Source organism: Notothenia rossii, assembly GCF_949606895.1.
Source record: "Notothenia rossii genome assembly, chromosome: 4".
In the NCBI taxonomy this organism is placed as follows: Eukaryota; Metazoa; Chordata; class Actinopteri; order Perciformes; family Nototheniidae; genus Notothenia; species Notothenia rossii.
The window spans coordinates 66,194,146-66,214,646 of NC_136902.1; the positions used below are offsets into that span (position 1 = coordinate 66,194,146).

The 20,501-nt window shown below is 38.5% G+C and overlaps 1 protein-coding gene across 2 annotated transcripts; it reads left to right on the forward strand.

Moving 5' to 3' along the window:
- Positions 1–4,280: 4,280 nt before the first annotated feature.
- Positions 4,281–20,018, forward strand: LOC307036613 (uncharacterized protein). 2 transcript variants are annotated; one of them, XM_079677084.1, is made up of 12 exons: positions 4,281–4,435; positions 4,511–4,688; positions 5,806–5,927; positions 7,200–7,224; positions 8,163–8,209; positions 8,305–8,422; positions 9,103–9,397; positions 10,954–11,059; positions 11,422–11,568; positions 13,089–13,149; positions 13,481–13,644; positions 18,066–20,018. In XM_079677084.1, exons 2-12 carry the CDS (start codon positions 4,523–4,525, stop codon positions 18,096–18,098), a joined length of 1,284 nt encoding a protein of 427 aa, XP_079533210.1. In that variant the 5' UTR covers positions 4,281–4,435; positions 4,511–4,522; the 3' UTR covers positions 18,099–20,018. The 2 variants fall into 2 exon arrangements, with proteins under 2 accessions (XP_079533210.1, XP_079533211.1); XM_079677085.1 differs by having other exon boundaries at positions 4,284–4,435; positions 4,514–4,688.
- The last annotated feature ends 483 nt before the right edge of the window (positions 20,019–20,501 follow it).

Consider the following 20,501-nt stretch of genomic DNA (forward strand, 5'->3'; position numbering starts at 1 on the left):
GGCCAGTAACCAGCAGGGCTCGACATTTTAAATGGCCCGCTGGCCCGGAAGCACTATTTAGACACCCCGGGCCAGCATAACGTACTTTCCACTTGCCCGCTCGGGCCACTAAAAATATTGCTTTAAAATAATTGTCCTGTGGTATTGGTATTTTGACAAGCAATTTAGTTAAATTGTTTCGTTTATCAACGCTACAACATAGAATTCCGTGAGTCGGTTGTCGTTGTTGGGTGAAAAGCAAACAGCTGTTTGCTGCGGAGCGCAGCGCGAGCAGGCTCCCGTGAGCGGGAGCGCGCTCATTCACTACAGACTATCGCGCCACCTAACCATTCGCCAAAATGTTTTTAATACCAGCGGTAACCGGCCAAGCGCCGGGCAAAAAACAATCTTCAAATAAAAGAAAGTTACCGGAGGAGTTAAAGGAGAGTGACAGGGAGCATGAGAAGAAGAGGGAGAGAAAGTTTCAGCCAGCTTGATTGATGGAGTTGGCTTCTAGTGGTGCAGTGACGCGTCCTAAAACCCTTTTATAATCTATCGATTAGATTTATGATTTGAACATTATAAAAGTAGGGTAGACATGTGGAGATTATCCGGCTGAACAAAACGTGCATTTATCAAACAGGTTTGTTTTCCACAAACCTTATTTCCAGTTATTTTCCAAAACCCTTTTGAGAAATCCCGTTGCTTTTTGTCGAGGGAACCAGCAGCTTACTTCCTGGTTTAGGACGCGTCACTGGCTGCACCTCTCAATATGATGCCAATATAAACAAGGTCTTCTGTCGGCTCTGTACATCAATGCCGACCTATGCTGACAAGTAAGTGAAGAGTAGACAATATAAAGGTATTGGCGAAATGTCCCAGCAGTTTAGGATAATGAAGGTTCTAATCAAATCAATTACATAGCCATTACATGTCTAACTCCAGTGGCGGCCGGCCCATAGGGGCGCTAGGGGCGCCGCCCCACCTCTTCCCACATACAAAAAAAAACATTTAAAAAAATATTAAATAAAAAATATATATATTTCAAAATATATAGGCCTATATTTCAAAATATATATATTTTTTATTTTTAATGAACAAGGTAAATATCATACAATTGGTATCAGTAAAATGTATAATCTACAATAAAATCTTGTTTAAAATTGTGTTACGATGTCTAAAGTTACTGATAAGTCACATGTTTCCTGCCTGGCCTTGCCCTTGGCATTAGTTTATCATTACGGGGCGCTGCCCCCGAGCCAAACAGCAGCAACCAGCACGTTGCAAAAGTCTCAATAGTAAACTCTGCCGCCGAAACATAATTTCAGCCAATCAGCGCCGTCAAATATTTTGGTCACGGGAGCGCTCACGTTGGTGCCCACGTTGCTTACGTGCGTTGACGTGAGTTGTTTTTTCGACTCGTGAGGAACTGGGGTAGTATCTATAGTAACGCAGTGTAGGCAGAGCCGTGACGTCATATTCAATGAGCTCCCCAGAAAAACAACACAGCCATTAGCTCTTAGCTCTTAGCACTCAGAGCTCACAGCTCTTCATATCTGTTCAGAAACTAGACAAAAGTTAAACAAGTACAAACCACATACTGTCTGTGTCATGGCGAATACAGTCGCTGGTTTATTTATGTCTGTATAGCCCGTTGTTGTGAGTGTGGACGGTCGGAGCACTTACAACGTTAGCTTAGCCAAATCTCCATTAGAAAACACGCATTTTAAAAAGTTTTTCGCCTGCCGTCTGTCTGCAGACTTGTCCAAGCCTTAATTCATGGTTTTTACTATCCGGTATCAGTATGTTGTTACTTCGGCATCATTTTGAAACGTGTATTACAATTAAATCACGGTCAAATATGTTCATCTTGTTGTAGTTGTAGCCCCCTTGACAGCGATTCTCCCTCTAGTTTAGACTGCGGTCAAGCCAGCCTCCAAAAAAAAATCCTCCCTCTGTGTTTAGATGAGAATAAAACAAAAACTGTCCGGTATCAAAGACTCATTTCACTTCAGGGTGATAGCAGACATCCCATCTAGTCACTCAGAAAAAATCAGGACATTCTGATGTAGAGTTTCAAAATAAAAGACCTTTGAAATCTCTATTGTATGAGTTATCATCCATGTTTTTAGATGAGAATAAAACAAAAACTGTCCAGTATCATAGATCCATCTCACTCCAGGTTGATAGCAGGACACCCCATCTAGTCACTCAGACAAAATCAGGACATTCTGATGTACAGTTTCAAAATAAAAGACCTTTGAAGTCTCATATATGAGCTATCATTCCTGTTTTTAGATGAGAATAAAACAAAAACTGTCCAGTATCATAGATCCATCTCACTCCAGGGTGATAGCAGGACCCCCCATGTAGTCACTCAGAAAAAATCAGGACATTCTCAAAATAAAAGACCTTTGGGGACAGGGATGATAGCTCATATATGAGACTTCAAAGTTCTTTTATTTTGAAACTGTACATCAGAATGTCCTGATTTTGTCTGAGTGACTAGATGGGGTGTCCTGCTATCACCCTGGAGTGAGATGGATCTATGATACTGGACAGTTTTTTTTTTATTCTCATCTAAAAACAGGAATGATAGCTCATATATGAGACTTCAAAGGTCTTTTATTTTGAAACTGTACATCAGAATGTCCTGATTTTGTCTGAGTGACTAGATGGGGTGTCCTGCTATCACCCTGGAGTGAGATGGATCTATGATACTGGACAGTTTTTGTTTTATTCTCATCTAAAAACAGGGATGATAGCTCATACAATAGAGATTTCAAAAGTCTTTTATTTTGAAACTCTACATCAGAATGTCTTGATTTTTTCTGAGTGACTAGATGGGATTTCCTGGTATCACCCTGAAGTGAAATGAGTCTTTGATACTGGACAGTTTTTGTTTTATTCTCATCTAAACACAGAGGGATGATTTTTTTTGACTCTACCGTAATGCATAGGATATTCGCACACCGCAATATCACGTGAGGGCTGGCTTGACTAGGTTTTCCCGAGTGGAGGCTGGCTTGACCGCAGTCAGTTTAGCATACTCAGCCCGACTCAGCCTGGTTGTTCCTGGCCCTAGAACCACGATTTTATGGGGCCATTACATCACCAGAAGTCCCAATTGAAGGGGTCATTTCCTCCCCCAAAAAATGTTTTACTCACTATATCAACAGCCCCACCAAACATATTTTCACCAGCCGCCACTGTCTAACTCCTCATGACAGGAAGGCAGAAAGTGCATTATACAAATAATAATACTCATAATAATAGCAGACATTTTTTAACAATGACCACAATATCATTATTTTAATAAACCAAATATGAACAATTGAGGAATATGAGGAAGAACTGATGATTCAAATGTTGTAGTACAAGTAGTAATGTAGTTTGTGCATACATTACTATTGCAACAAATGTGTTAATTTTCTTCATTATTAGTCGATTTTTTTTTTTGGACGAATGCTCCGGGCCAGTGGTTACAATGGTGGGGCCAGTGATGATATAATGCCAGTGGCATTTTACCCTTAATGTCTACCTCTGCGGTAATTCACTAGCACTGCGGTGGGCCGGCGGTATCGAAGTGGGCCGGTCGAGAGTCCCGGGCTGATTTGTAGTCCCAGTCCGCCCCTGGCTGTAGGTGTGTGTGGTACAGTGTGTAGGTGTGTGTGTGGTACAGTACAGTGTGTAGGTGTGTGTGTTGTACAATGCGTAGATGCGGCGGACAGACGGGTCTCAGTTGGTTTGGTGTCCTATGCTTACTTTTAATACTTGTAAATACAACTTTTGGCCCGTAATTTCAATTCCCCATTTCAGCGACCATAGGGGGGATATATATATATCCAGTCTCTGATTGTGTTACGTTATTATGAGAGTGCTCTCATACTTGTTTGATTCTGAAATGGTATATATTTATATAAATATATGTATGTGTATATGTCAGCATCAGCCTGTTATTGTCTCATTATACCGCACTGTCAATTAATTTAAAGTAAATATATAAGTCGTCATGAACACATCTGTCCATCAGACAGAGGGCTGATGTGCCTCCTGTCATCATTGATGGACGTCTCTTTAAAATGACTGCTCAGAGGAGAGGAGTTCTCATTTCTCTAACCGCCTGCTGCTTCCCCTCCTCTCTCCTCGGTTCCCCTCCTCAGTCGCTCGCATCTCCTGTGGGCGGGAATAAGTATCGAGGATAGGAGTCGAGGAAAGGAGTCGAGGAGGGGAAATTAGAGTATTGAGAAACCTCTAACGATTCCATTTAACAGACCTGAGATGCAGCCACATGTCCAACTGATTCTGACAGGTCGCGTTGGAGTGGAGAGCACGTTTCCCCCGGGCAGTGGGCGTGGTCGTCATCCTATTATGATGGCAGACTGAGCGTCTACCTGACAAACAGGTGCAGTCAACTCGGTGAGCGGTTCGAGCTTCGTCCAGCCACAGGAATTGGGTAGGCTTTTTAATGTGTATTTTTGAACTACATTGAGCTCAATAACGTTTTCTGACATTTTAATTTAATTTTCAGTAGTTGTACAACATGGGAGGACGGTGCAAACTAGAGGAGCTCGAAGAAAGGGGTTATGAAACAGCCGACATTGGGGCAGGGCTCTCTCCTCCGCCAGGGGAAACCGCGGCGGGTATACCCGAGCCAGACTCACCTGTTCACGGCAGGACTTTCCAGGATGTGGGCGGTAAACGAAAAGGTAGAACAACTTATTTAACAAAGAACTTTACTCGTTCAGTTTCAGTGTAAGCCGGTTTTGGCCGGTTTTAACTGGTTGTTAAACTCAGTAGACCTATTCCTAAACGGTATGCTAACAATTCCTTTAATTCTCAACTTTAGAGAGGCACTAAATGGTAGGTTTTGATTCTAAAAGCAATTAAAAACATATACTGAACATTCAGTCATTACCTTCATGAAGTGAGGATGCATGAACTGCTAACTGAGTGTATGAAATATGTAAATGTATAAACTGTAAAGCAGGTGTGTAAACTAACTAAACATTTACTCAAGTAGGCTACTGTTCTTGAGTTCAATTTTTAGAGACTTTTACTTTACTTGAGATAAGACTTTAGTTACACCTGGAGTAAATTCACAAGCTACCCTGCAGTATAAAAAGTCATTAATAAGCTGCACCTTTACCAGCTGTGATAAACACATGAATGCATCAATAATTATAACAAATATGCATAATTATTCATTTAACTTTTAAGTATATTTTGTTGCTAATACTTTTGTACTTTTACTTAAGTACAACATCTCGGTACTTGTTCCACCTCTGCTGTAAAGTAACAACCTGTCAAGTAGTCTAAAGTTTTATACATTTTCACAACATCTTTTATGTAGTCAATCAAATTGCATAAAATGGAAATACTCAAGTTTGTAGGCTACAAGCCTCAACATTCTACTATTAACTAACTACTATTAGTTACTTTCCACCACAGATGGAAAGCTGTTGGCTTTTGAGGTATCTGACTGCTTTTGCCATTTTTGGTAACAGACAGTAACAGGCCGAGGAAATAAATATGCACTGGGCAGTGCCACATGACGTTGTACTATCAGAGCTATTTGAAGCTAGTTAAAGCTTGTTCAATCCAAATCTGTTATGTTTACTCTCAAGTCAGAGAAAACAGTGTATTTAAAGAGTGTGTGTTTCATATTAATAATTATTTTTTCTGACGGCAAAATAACTATGCTGATCTAAATGCTATACATGTGTATAGTCTGATAATGACCTCCAATTGAAGTGTTAAATATGTTGGTCTGTCAATTATGTATAGTTGGATCCTGCAATTAATCATCCATTGTTACCTTAACAGGTGAAAAATGTTCCAGTTATGATGGTGGCAAGGTCTACCTTGGGGTCCGTGTCAAAATGCCAGTAAGGGATCTACTGAAAAAAATCCGCATAGACCAAGGCTGGGAAGATAAAGACTTACAGGTAATCTTTTGTTTTGCCCAGGTGTACTTAGCTCAGTGAAACAAATAAAAAACTGATATTGGTTAAGATATTCATCCAGATAGGGATTTTCAGTAAACATTTAGACAATCATTAATACTAAAATAACATTTCAATCAGGAGAGACTTCATTTTGTTTAAAGAACATTTATTGACACATGCTATGATAAATGTTAAGTCTTTGGCAATTAGACCCCAATCCTGAAATCGTATATCTAAAGGGGGAAATACAGCCGTGAGCATATAGGGAACCCCCCCGGGGTCTAGACACTGGTGATGAAGATCTGGATTTGATGAGGAGATGGGATGAAGAGGAGGTGTGATGAGGTCTTTGGATTAGCTCTCCTGGCACTGGATAAGATGAAAGGAGGTGGATGGGGAGGTCGGCAGCATGAACTCCTGAAATCACAGCTGACTGCAGGAGAGAGGAGAACCATTTTAAAGTTTGGCTGCCGCACGATGATTGGCTGCTGGAGATTGCGGTGAAATGTAATGGGTTGAAAAGAAAGCCTGTGATGAGCTGATTATAAGCAGCTGTGGAGTGAATGTATACCAGTCTTCCTGAAAGAACTTGCGCTGAGCTTAATTTCATTCTGTAATGCATTTTAAAGTTGGTTTCTTCATTGTTTGCTGCAGGTCTTATATACATAAAGTGTAAAGAGATACAAAAGTTACATCAAAAATAACCCATATTTGAAGACGTTTTTGATATGTTTAAGTGGCCTATTTGGATATGGTTCCTATTACTTCTGATGAGCATTATAGCCAAATATGTTGTCTCTCTTTCTGTCCGTCTCCCTTTTTTTGCCACAACTTCTTCAGAGAATGAGTTACAATTCTTACAAATCAGCCATTTGAACTTTGGGTTTAAAGTTTCACCAAAATCGATTTGCATTTGATACACAGAAGACATGGGCTTATGAATGTTTTTGATTTATTTATCACACATTTTTATTTGGATTATAAAATGTGCCTTTTTGTGATTGAATATCCACCAAGAAACTATATGTACATGATAAGCGACAGTCCAGTTTTGCTTAAAGGAAATCTTTGTTTTTTTATCTGCTTAAATATGCTGAGCGATATAACTTGAGATGTTAACAAACTCCTGACCTCAGGCAATGTCGTTTTGCCTATTAAAAATCTGTACTTTCATACCTGTCAGCGGGGAACTCCTATGTTTGTGTCTCAAAAATCTGAATCATAAAACTACCACTGATGCTACTGTTGTTGTTTCTTTTGGTGTGAACACAGGAGATATGCAGCAAAACAGTCAAAGGTCAGTAAAAACCAGATCTATTAAAGTTAGTAATGTACTGTAGGTGTGGTGTCGGGATTGTTTGTTCCTTCTTTATCTACACTGCTAGCAAATAGCTTGATTTGGTATAGTGAGATGTCTGAGAGCAAATGTGTCTGAATGATCTTAATGTGTGTTATACGTTTGTGTGCATGTAAATGGTCTGCAAAGGCTAAAATCCCAAAGTTCGCTCCAGAGGGAGTTTCTCTCCCAAAAATACTTATGAGTAACATTTAAATTAGAAAAAACTGAAATGGCTGGTCATTGCTAAATAACTGGAAGCTTAAGCCTCAAAATGTGTGCAAATTTGAATAGGAACAGCTTACAGTTTCAGTGCCAAGTTCACCAAAATGCTTTTAATAAGCTGAAATTCACAATAGGAGTAGAAGTTTGAGGGTTAGTACTATTTTTAAATAGCAGCTGATTACATCATAACCTGCCAAATGACAGTTTAAACGTCTTCAATCTAACCGTGAGAAGTTGCAAGGGCTCAAAGGAAAACAGAAATCTCAACATATAAAGCCACATAGCTCCGTTGGGGTTCAATGATGACTAAAGGGAACTTACGCGTTTCTGGACTGGAAAACAATTTGAAATTTGAAATCATTTGTGGGGAATAAATTCTTCAGGAGCCAAAACAACTTTTGGTGTCTAACTTAAATATATATAGTAAATATATTTATTTTAATCTTGGTTTAATAGGAAATTACAGATGTGAGTAAAAAGTAAAAACATCAAATCAACTCTGGAATTATGAACGTATAAACCAAAATGTGTATATTCTGTATGAATAGGTAGTTTGGCTAATAAACCAACAGGAAGGAACAAAAACCTTTGGTAGGCCAAATATATTCCACTCTTCTTTGATGGAAAACATTGTAAAGTCCTCTCAATCCTGAACTTGACATTTTCTTCAACAGGAGGCAAGCAACGAGTCAAAACTCGCAGGGGACGCCGAACCGCCAAGGTGAGTGTTGAGTGTACGAAGCAGGTTTATGGAAAGCTGTAAACCACGTGCCAGTTTTAAGAAGCCGTTTATATAACTGTGCATACCACTCGCAGAGAAAAGGCTCCACACAGAGCCTGGAGGAGCTGGCAATTATCGTGGAGGTGCTGGAGGAGGACCTCAGGACTGGCAGCATCTGCCACTCCCCGCCACCTCTTTTGTCCTCTACAACTGGTAAGTCATGGAAACCTTGATAAACATGCTATTATTACCCTGCTACTTACAATATTGATTTTCTAATTACTTTGATTGATTTTAAAATGATCGTACTGTTTCGCTATGAAGAAGTAGTCCATTCTGCTGCGGCACAGGAACATAAAATAAAATGATGGCAGAACTGATCAAGCTTTTTCTGCAACTGTTCAAGTCTGTTCACATTTTCTTTTCCATTAACCCGTCTTCTAACACTGCCAGAGCCCATAGTGTTCCTGTCTGTCTTCTTCTGCCATTCCCTTTAGTGTTTACCTTCTTCTGTTGATTTCTCTGATGTCCAGCACTCTGTCATTTAACCTCTTTCCTTCTCTTGCGCTCTTTTTCCCTTCTTTTCATCTGCGGGATAGTTAAACCATGAATCCAAAGGTTTGTGCTCTCCACAAATACAAAATAATATTGAGAAGAATTCCAAGGTGTTTCTGACGGAGGAAACAAATGTATTTTAAATTGACCCGACTTCTCTTTGTGGATTGATATGACTGCACATAGTCACTTAATCCTCCTTAGCAACAGTCTAGCGAAAAATAGCAGACCTCCGAATGTTTAAAGTTGACCAATCAGCATTGAATATTCAACTAAGTCGAATAATAACTGCATCTATTACCAGCCCTTACATGCCACATCCTCTCACCGTTTCCCAGGCTATAACAGTGATGATTCTGATGAGATGATCCCCAGCCCCCAGTCCTACATGAGCTACTCCCCCCTCCCAATGGACTACCAGCATACCTTGTCCCCTGATGGCATCATGCACACCAGCCTCCAGCCTTCCAGCATGGGAAACTTTGGAAGAAGAGAGGAGTGTGTCGACCCCCAGAACCAAGACTGGAACCTGAACAACTCCTCTTATTTCCTGGCTCAGCTTAAGAAAGAGGAGAGCCAGCTCATGGACGTCTCAAACGCCGTACTGCTCGCTCCCGATGAACACGGCAGGACGTAAGTTTAGTGGCTGTAAATGTATTTGGAAATCAGCATCAGAGTTGGGTTTATTGCCAAGTTGGTTTACACGTACGAATAATTGGTGTTGATGTATAACGGTGCCAACTTTAACACAAAAAAAGGAATTATTTGGTCAATATTCTTAGAAAAATTGATCAAATGAGCACTTCTGAACAAACAAAACAAGACAACGCGTATTTTACTACAACACCCAGTCAGCCATCATGCGCCATCTTTATCATCTGATGCAGTTGAGTTGGCGGTGAAAATGAAAATCCAAGCATCAATTGTCGACACAAATTTCCATTGTTAGACCAACAGATAACTTTCTTAAAGGGGACCTATCATGCAAAATGCACTATTGTACGTCTTTTATACATGAATGTGTGTCAGGGAACTCACCAAATGTCGGAAAACACAACCCCCTCTCTTTTCCTCCGTACCCAAATCTCTAAAAACGGGGCGACAACGGAGCTGATCCAGATTTCCATCCGCTGTGACGTCATAGCGGCGGCAGACCCACAGAAAGTTGCTATCAGAAACAATGCCTGACGTGTTTTGGACGTAATCTCGTCTTTGTTTACATTAGCAAGCCTCGCTAACACTCAGAGCTAACCTGTACAGTAGAGTACATGTGTTTTTTAAAAAAGAATTCTGATCAGGCATTAGATCAGGCATCGCCTCCTCTTTTTTTGTTTCAATCATAGGACCCAAGATCCGTGTTTCTCTAACAGGGTTTTAAAGGAGGGGTTTGAGCAGAATGAGGCATGGCTACAATGGGTGATCTGTTTGGTATTTTGAAAAAAAAACTTCACAGACATGTTTTATATAGGTAGGTATGGCCCTACAATATATATTTCAAATATAGCATGATAGGTCCACTTTAAGTAGGGGCAATATTTTTAAATAATAACAACTCAACGCAATTTACATTGCGGTACTTTAATAGTCAAGTTACATTTAGTTACAATTGTGACATTTGAAAAATAAGAAAGTAAACCCCAAAAGACCCAAGGGGCACAGAAGAAACTCGGCTAATAGTCCACATGCTGTCAACATTTTCAATATGTTTTATCCATTGGTAGTGCAAAGGTTTTATTTAACCTGTGTGGCGTCTTAATAATGAAAAGCTGATCCTAGTTTGCTCTTTAAAGATAAAACAGTATTCATTATTGAGACTGATGATGGCTCACTTCTATTTAGCTGCTTCACCTCCTGGCAGGGTGCATGTTTGCTAAATGTCACACCTTATTTACCTTAAGTGACACTTGATCACATTGTTACTACAGTTGTTACACCCATCCTTGTTTTCTTCTTTGCCAAGTCAAAACATCTGCTGTGAAAAAAGACCTGTTGTTGTTCAGCTTGTTGATCTCGCTGAAGGCCGCAGGCTTCTTGTAATTAGAAGCAAAAATGGCTTTTCTAAATACCTCCGCTAACCACATGCTATATAAACCAGGTTCAGACCTGTTACCATTTTACAGGACTGCCTTTTGGTGTCAGGAAATACTGATAGTGTGAAGTCATTTTTTAATGGCTGATGTTTCTTTCAGAGCTTTCCATAAAGTGGTATGCGTCGGGAAGAGGGCGCTAGGCTACGCTATCGCAAAGAGGATGGCTGCGCTCAACAGCCTGGACCTAAAAGACTCTGATGGAATGGTACTATAAGATTTAGATCTCTTGTTAATGCAAAAAAAAACATAAACAAATATCAAGGGGTGCAAGATTAGCCTAACTGTCTGTATTGTATTACATAACAAATTCTGGTACGGAACTTTTATACTTTCTGTAAAATACATGTTTAAGATTAAGGTTTTAAGAACTAATGTGCTAAAAGAATAATGACATAAATACCTCCTCCACCTTCTGCAATGCAAATCAACACACTCTGCTTCTAAAATAATCTATGCCACAGGTGGGTTGTTAAGATTGATTGGATCATATTGTATACTCAATTATTTATGTCCAATTAGCAAGTAAGTCACATTCTCTCATTAATGTTTGTAACTCTCTGTTCATAGACCGCCCTGCTCCATGCAGCAAAGCACAACCAGCACCTGATGGTGGCAGATCTGATCCGTCTCGGGGCCAACGTTAATGAGACCAACAACCTAGGAAAGACCTGCCTGCACCTCAGTGCTGAGAAAGGCTACATCAGAGTCCTGGAGGTGAGAGCATACCTTCATCTCTAAAGAGGACCTATTAAGCTTGTTGGGGTTTTCCCTTTCCTGTTGGGAGTTGTATATTTCTTTGTGCATGTTAATGGTCTGCAAAGGCTATACTCCCAAAATTCCCACCATAATTGTGGAGAGGCTTGAATGGTTGTCCATTCCCATGAATAAGGAAGTCGTACGTGATAAGCTAAAGTGCGGGACATCTCTAGTGGTTGCTCAATCACAACCGAGCCGGCCAGCTAACCAATCAGAGCAGACTGGACTGCAGCACAGGCAGTATGAGAAAAATAAAGACCTTTTTGAACATTAAAGCATGGAAACATGTCACAGTAGAGAAAACATATATAAATAGGAACCTGAAAATGAGAAATAATACCCTCTTAAACTGTGGTAATGATGGGGTTTCCTCTGTTTGTCATGAGACACAAGGTATTTCAGACGTAGGTTACTTTGAGTCAAACAATTTATTCAGATCTTTGTTTTAGGCTTTTATGGCTGGAAGGCTTTTATTTGTGCGCGAGGTAGTATATCTGTCAACTGATAAGAGGAACAAATGTGACAAAAAGCAACAGAGCCGGTTCCGTTAAACACATTGTACAGCAAGTCATTAATTTCTCATGGGTGCAGCCAAAGAGCAACTTGGGTAACCTGTCATTATGCGTCACACTGTTTTTCAAAGAACTAGATTTTATTTGTGGTATGATCGTGGTATAATAACGCTTAATGTTACATTTCCTAGCGTCTCATCTGTGGGAAAAAAAAGTGTTTTTTTAACATTAAAGCGTGGAAACATGTCACACTAGAGGCACAAAATACAAATATGAATCTGAAAATTATCATAATACGGCCCCTTTAATATTCTAACAGGCTGCCACAAATAAGGTAATCTAATAGAGACAAAGATAGATTTTTTTCTTCCAACTGTGTTTATGAAATAGCACATTCTAAGTGCAAACTGCAGATGTTGTTTGGCAAGACAGGCGTGTTCTCCGCAGATACAGTAGAAAGCAGAACAACATTATAAGGGTCAACAAACACACAGTATTTGTATTATGGTGACTCACCAAGTCAAAAACAAAGTGGTATTTGTTTTTTAATTTGTATCTGCCCCTTAATGTCTTGAACAAAAAACAGATTTGACTGATGTAACTGAACAGCAATAATACTGTCAGTATTAAGCAGACGCCTCCAGACATCTGAAGACGCCAGGTGTGCGTTCCTTGAGATCCACTCTTAGTGAACAACACCACTGATATCCTGTGGTGGAAGTCTTCACAATCATTATATAGTAACAGTAGAAGAACCGTAGTCTTAATATCCTTCATTTAAAGTAAAAGTATTGAATTAAAAGTATTGTTATATAGATTAAAGTGCAGTCGACTTCTCTTACATAATAAAAACAATATTTCCGTCTTGAGTAGAAGTATAAAGCAGCAGAAAATGTAAATATTCAAGTAAAGTACATTGTGTGTGTGAACTTCTATCCTGAACTAGTGTTTATGTTTTCCTTATAGGTTCTAAAACACACAATGATGGATGGTGTGTATATCAACGTCGAAGCCACTGATAGCTACGGTAAATACTGTCACCTTTCCAATTCTTTCCAAAACCCACTTTGTTGTAACATACTGACAATAATGCATGCTATCACTTAATTGGCAATATATGGCATGAAAGCTGTAGTATCAGGCATTCAGTATCTGTGTCAAGTTAAGTAGTTGACTCAACCAAAATAAAAATAAATCCTGCGAATAAGTTCATATAATTCTTCTTGTCAGTTACCATTTTACAGATAGGTTTAGGAATGTTTAGATGTTAAAGTTGAAGACTGTTTGAGTGGATGTAGTCTAAAAGATATAGTAATGTGTGTGTGTGTGTGTGTGTGTGTGTGTGTGTGTGTTCTCAGAAATGAGCGTCATCCAGTGCGCTTCTGTGGCTCTGAAGGCCACCGTACGTCAGCTAAATAGCAGCATGACCCCGAGTCAAAGCAGACTCCAAATGCTGCGCCAGGAGCAGATGATGGAGACGCTGGAGTGTCTGCTGCAGATGTGCAGCTACCTTCATACCATGGTAGGACACTCTGTTAGATACCATCATGGTCTCTTTCATTAGCTTCTATTTTTGCATGCATATTAATTGTGATTAAAGCTGGGATTTCTACACAGCTGCAGATAAAGACTAGGCCACACTAACATTAGTTTTATATTTTAAATCTAAAATCCCCCAAAAAATTAAGAACGTTGTGAAAAACATTCATGGTTTTATCTAACAAGATATTCTGCCTCACTCCATATTTCGTTGCCGTTTAGTACGGTGGCCGACAAGTACAAATGGGCTACAAAGCCCAGAAACATTTCCATTAGGGAAAAGGGCTGCAGATTCAGAAAACTATTGAAATATAAAGAAAGAAAATGTGCTGAAACACATGCAAATTAAGAAAGATCTTCACAAACTAGACAACACATGCTCTCACATAGTTAAAATAAGCTGATAAAACGTACACTTTAGGAAACTTGCCAACAACAATGACAGTGGGCCAACTTGATCAATCCCAATTCTCAGTTTGCCACTCACAAAGACATGCACACATTTAACAGGGCAGTCTAAGAGACAAAATAAGCTTTGAATAAAAATAAAAAAGACATTCAGAACAGCTCGTTACAACTTAATAGCACTATTAAAATTCAATTTGTAGAAAATGATGGTGAATGAAAAGTGATCATGCTATGGGAAAACTAATCAAGTTTTTAAGAAGCAGTTCAGACTGGGGACGTGCATCTCCATCACTGAGGCCGATACGATGCGCATCTCGACACGTTGCCACGATATGATACATTAACGATACCTTTGAAACACCAGGCGATGCGATGCGATACGATACAATTCACCCCTTTTGCGATACAGTTCAATACGATTTGATTCAACATTATGCAATTCGGGGCGATATGATGCGATTCAATACGATGCAAAATAATGATACAATTCAATATGGTATGATGATTTTGTTGTATTCCTTATATGCAGCAAATTATAAATTAACAAATAAGTGCTTTATATATTTGGTTCTCTCTACTAGTACTGCGCACCCCAATAGGCAATAGGCCTTTTTTAAATTCATTTATTCGTAAAGATGAACTCGCACCGTGAGGCCTTGTTCCTCTCTGTTCCAATGTTGTTGTAGAGTACTGTGAGTGAGTATTCTGTTATGCTTATGGCGTGTCAAACAGTAATTTGCTTCATGAAGATGAGTCGGCAAAAAGGCTGGTGCCATTTTACTTAAGTTTGCTTGACTGGTCTATTTTTAAATGTACTTGCTGTCACTGCAGAGCCAGCAGCATGCCTTTAGGGACTGAAATGTCTTTCCTCCAGTGGAACACTAAGTTCAGATTCTTGATAACAATAGGAGAGGATAAAAGGGAGGCTACAAGTCAACCGCCTCATGACTTTTTACTAAGACTACAATTTACCTTGAGCGGAATGATAATTATGGTGGAAGGAGCTGCCTATTAATATCAGGACAACAGAAAAGCTACACATCTTCTGTTGTAGACTGAAAACCTACCTGTTTCTCTGGTACCTTGGCCATTGACGCCAAAAGAAATTAGCACTTGAAGATATTAGCCCATTTGAAGCTAATGCTCCAGCAATGGTTTAGCTTACTTAAAGGTGATATATCTGCATTTTTCAACCAAATTATGCTTTTTATTCTTCTTAAAAACTGAAATGGACATCATTTTGTTGTTCTAAAATTGAAATAAGTAAATGTTATAATGCTTGATCAGCTGGCTTTCATAAAGTCATTTTAATGAATAATATTACTAAAAACCTCCAAATTGTTCAATACTGACCGCCAAACAATTTAACACTTTCCAAATATATTTATGTGAAACCCTATATTGCATTAAATGGCAATTAAACTTGGACTTTGTGTTCCAATAAAATGTACTCTCGTATTTTGTTTAGATCAGGGGTCACCAACCTTTTTTAGGATGAGAGCTACTTTCAAAAAATAAAACAAGTCGGGGGCTACTTTACTTTTACTCCTCTTTTTTTTGTTTTTTGCAGTGTATATATTTAGCACATTTTAACATTATTATATGCTTACCTTCAACCTTTGTGTGCTGTTTGGGTCTGTGGGACCCGTTTTCAGTGTTTACTAAAATAACATGTATGCAATTTAATTATTTTAAGCTGCTTTATTTGGGGGTGGACCTCACGTCCTCCAGGGGAATTTTCTTTTAAATGTTGAAGTGAAATGCATCAATCTGGAGCACTTTGAGCACAAAATGAATTTATGGATACAGCTCTCAACACTCATAGGAAAGGGAGCTGTATACTTTTCAATAATCCAAACATCTTTAAGATATGATCACAACCAATAACAAATCATTTAAACTTGTTTATTCTTATCTTATGTTACCTAGTTAGCATTCTATCTTTTCATTTATGCATATTTGACTAATCACTCCCCTTTTAAACTGTTTTTTTTTAAGGAAATTACGCCATGTGTATGTGTGCATCAAGTGCAATAAATATATATGCAAGTTGCAACACACACACAGTAAAACTCTGCTCCTCATGTGTTGTATAGGCTGGCATGATAGGCTGTTCAATTGGGCTGATGTGTAGATTCTGCCAGAAGGAAAATCAGCGAGGAGGTGCCACATTGCTTTTCTTCCCGACTGCAGCGCTGGTCCCGCAAATCAAGCAAGAATGTGATTGGTCGATATTCATTGTGGGGGTGGGGGGAGGGGTGTTAGATATATATAGAGTTGTAGTAAGTAGATAGGGTTCGCTATGATTGAGGTTTCGTTTATGCATAGGGTAGGTTCTTTTAATTACATTTCCTTTTTTGTTTTGTGTATTTTATACTTTTTGGATTTGCTTCGCGAGCTACTTTTAGAACATGCTCGGCGGGCGACTCACGTTGCCTCTGCGGGCGACTAAGTGCCCGCGGGCACCGTGTTGGCTACCCCTGGTTTAGATGAATGTGTATTGTGCTTATTTATGTATCTAGTACGGTGGCCGACAGGTGCATAAACACTACAACGGCCCAAAACATTTCCATTAGGAGACGGAACAGAAATCTAAAAACTATGGCTGTCAAGTTAACGCAAAAAAAAATTAACGCCACAAATTATTTTAACGCAATTAACGTATGTGTAATTTTTTTTTCAGCCGCCCGTCTTCAGAGCGCATCGAGATATATATATATATATATATATGTATGTATGTATGTATGTATGTATGTATGTATGTATGTATGTATATATGTATATATATATATATATGTATATATATATATATGTATATGTATATATGTATGTGAGAGAGAGATTGTTAGCATCTGGTGCTAGCTAGCTGCGCTAATGGATATAAGGAGCTGTTTCAATGAAAACAGAGGAGCGACATTTTGCTGACAACTGCGCCGAGCACTTGACTTTATGCAGGTAGCCAGACAGTGGGACGCAGATAGTGCGCGCAACATGATTGCAGATACTGCGCGCAACATGATTGCAGCGTCCAGGCAGCTCCCGTTCGAGCATATGCCTGGAGTTGCACATAGCTCCAACGATCCAACACACACACACACACACACACACACACACACACACACACACACACACACACACACACTGTATTGTATTGTATGAGAGAGGTTCCAGGTTGAATTGAGGTGGATATTTGTAATGTTCAGAGGTTGTTATGTTTAATATTCATGATATTCATGACTCATATGTTGATAAGTGTATTAAAAACTTGACAAATATCCCTCTTAGGAACATTTCGAGCAGATACAAAATGTGCGATTAATCGCGATTTCACTATTTTAATCGACTGACAGCCCTAGTTATAATAAACATATATACATACTGTATGTTAAATGGATATACCCGCCTTCTTTAATTTATCTTTCCTTTTCCAAGAAATTGCATATTTTGGACATAGTTAGAATGGTGATTAATCATGATTAATTAATTTTTAAGCTGTGATTAATCTGATTTAAAAATTGTAATCGTTTGACAGCCCTAATAACAACACAAATGTGCCGAATGCCAACTTGACAAAACATGCGCAGCATTTAGGCAACATTCAGGCAACATTCACCAAACACAACTGCTGTAACCACAAATGCAGTTTCATAACTGTAAGCGTTTTGTCAGTATATGCAAAATGACTAGGTTAGGCAGCTAGCTTAAAGCAGATCTGCAATAATATTGAGAATGAATAATTTGATTACATTGTTAAAATAAGCCAATACAACAGTGACATTGAAAGTTGGCCAACTTTAAAATCCAGTCCCAGCTGTGTGCATCACTTTTTAGTGTCCCCGTTTCCATTGTGTTTCGAGCTTCTTGCAGGGTTTGGTATTTGCAGCATTTTGCTTGAACCTGTCGGAGACCATAATCTTGATACACTTATGCAGACACTCATTTTACATTTGATACGGACTTTTGATGACTAACATTATTTTTCCTTCTCTTTCTCAGGGGAGCCTGAGTTTTCAATCTCGAATTGGATGACTCCCTGGTAGTTCGGCCCGGCAGGGCTTTACGGAGACCCGACAGTAATGTTCTGAGTTGGTTCAGGCTTAAATTCAAATGGAGAGTTTCATTTCTCTCTAAACTTGAGTTTTGGCCATTTAGGTAAAGCATCTGGAGTTTTGTGTGTGGTAAAAATGCCTGACTTGCAATCAGGTATTTTTTGTAACCCGCACAGAAACGTTAGATTCCCATAAGTTTGGTTTCTGTGAAACTTCCATTGTTTGTTACATTAGAGTAACAAGTTGTCCTCAGTTAGTGTGTCCGTGGAGATTTAAATGCACAATTCTATGAGAACATTTTTTATTATGATAAACAATTGGCTTTTTGGACCGTCTAAACTCAACTATTGTTTTATAAGGCTGGGTAGAAGAAGTGCCATAAAACAATACGATTAAGGGAGCACTGAACCACAGTTTGTAGTTCAGTGCTGTATACAGTATTCCAAAAGGCCTGTGATTACATGAACAGGATTATTCTTTTGGAAGAACAAGATAATTTCTCATAGAATTTCCATGTCAGATCTTATAAAGGACATTTGTACTGAGGACTTTTAAATAAGTATTTGATGGTGATGGGTAGTAAATCCACTTTTTATTTGAGTGTCATATGTATTGTTTCTACTGGGATGATGCAATTTAATCTCTGTGTTCTATAGAGAAGCATTCAAAATGTGTTTAGCCTAGCTAGCTTAGCTCAAAGACATGATGCAGGGGGAAATGAAAGGAAAAGTCAAAAATGACAAAAAGTACTTATTGTATCATCTGTATTCAATACTGGCAGAATAAAATAAAACATTGTGGCCTGACAAATGGTTACCTTAAGCATCAGAGCTAACAAACCTTGCAGCATTTTTTGAAATCTTGTCATTATAGTTGTCAGCTTTCCCCAAATAAAACATAGTTGATTTATTACTGTACTGGTAGTTAGCCAGCTAGCTAACAATACACATGTAAATAAGGCAATATTAAGAATTCATAGAATGAATATCATTCCTTGACTTATAGCTGGGTCTGTACCTTGCATTCAGTCTTTGCGCTAAGCTAAACATGTCTGACAAATGCATAACCCACCCCTCTGTCCATCTGATTGGCCTACCATTATGTCCTTACAGAGATACATTTTAAATGTATATATTTGGTGTTGGGACACTGATGTAGACCATTCAAAGCTTTTAAATAAATTAATATTAGCATATTATAAATGTTTACAATTTTTACGTGTAATAAATTGATCCTCAGATTCATTTAAGACATATGAGTTTAGTTTGTTATTATTTTAAGTGGGTATCATAAATGTTATTTTCTGGGTTAAACTTAACCCAGAAATGAAAGCAAAATTCCCTGTGTAGACTCTATAAGAGGTTCTGCGATGACCTGATCTTAGTCTTCTATAGTCTTTTTTTACTGTTAAAAAATATGGGAGTATTTTTGCCATGCTAGAGGTCACTAAGTGGTAGACCACAGATTGTATGACATGTATTGGTTTGGAACAAAACTTTAGTCGTGAACTTATTTAACCTTGAATTAAGTGTCTGGGTGTTTTTTATGACAGTTTCTTACATATTCATTTATATGGTTATAATGTGAGGGGTTATATATTATAAGGAATTAATAGTTCTCTGAAAGTGCAATTTGTCAGTTATGCTCATTATTTTACCTTTGTATTTATCCACCAAGGGAAGAATGTTTTTTCTCTTTTCAAAGTTGAAATTGTATGAAGAGTGTTGGTTAACTGAAAACTTGAGTCATGTGATTCTGGTTTAAACGTTTATAACCAATTATATCTTGTATTGGCATTACTTTATAAGTCATGTGATTGGTGGTGGGCACGATGCATGCTGTTTTAACAACATGTGAGTTTTCATCATTAAAAAACTCAATAAACTTTTGGTTTATTAAACACTGTCTTTTAAATGATTTCTTGCTTGACGTTAAAGTGCAAATCTTTGAAAAATACATTGAAAAAACCCTAGAAAGCATGACTTGATTTAAAGGTCCCCTATTATACTCTTTTCCATCAATATATTATAAGTCTCAGATAAAACATGTCTCTGAAGTGGCTGAAATACCAAACCGATCACCCATTGCAGCAAGCCATAATCCCCTCTGTGTCAGCCCTGTTTAAAAAGTGCTGATTCTCTGTCTCTGTGATTGGTTACACAAGCCAAAACATTTTTATGACATCACAAAGTGGCCAAAATCTGATCAGCTCATTTTCAGACAGGTTTTATACAAATGGAACAGGACAAAAAGAGAGTGAATCTTTTTTCCTGAAACGTTCAGAATCCCTTTACACAGACGAGACACATGTTTATGTATAAAATACATGAAAAAGTGGATTTGCCTAATAGGTGACCTTTAAGATGAGATGGGTGAGTTCTTT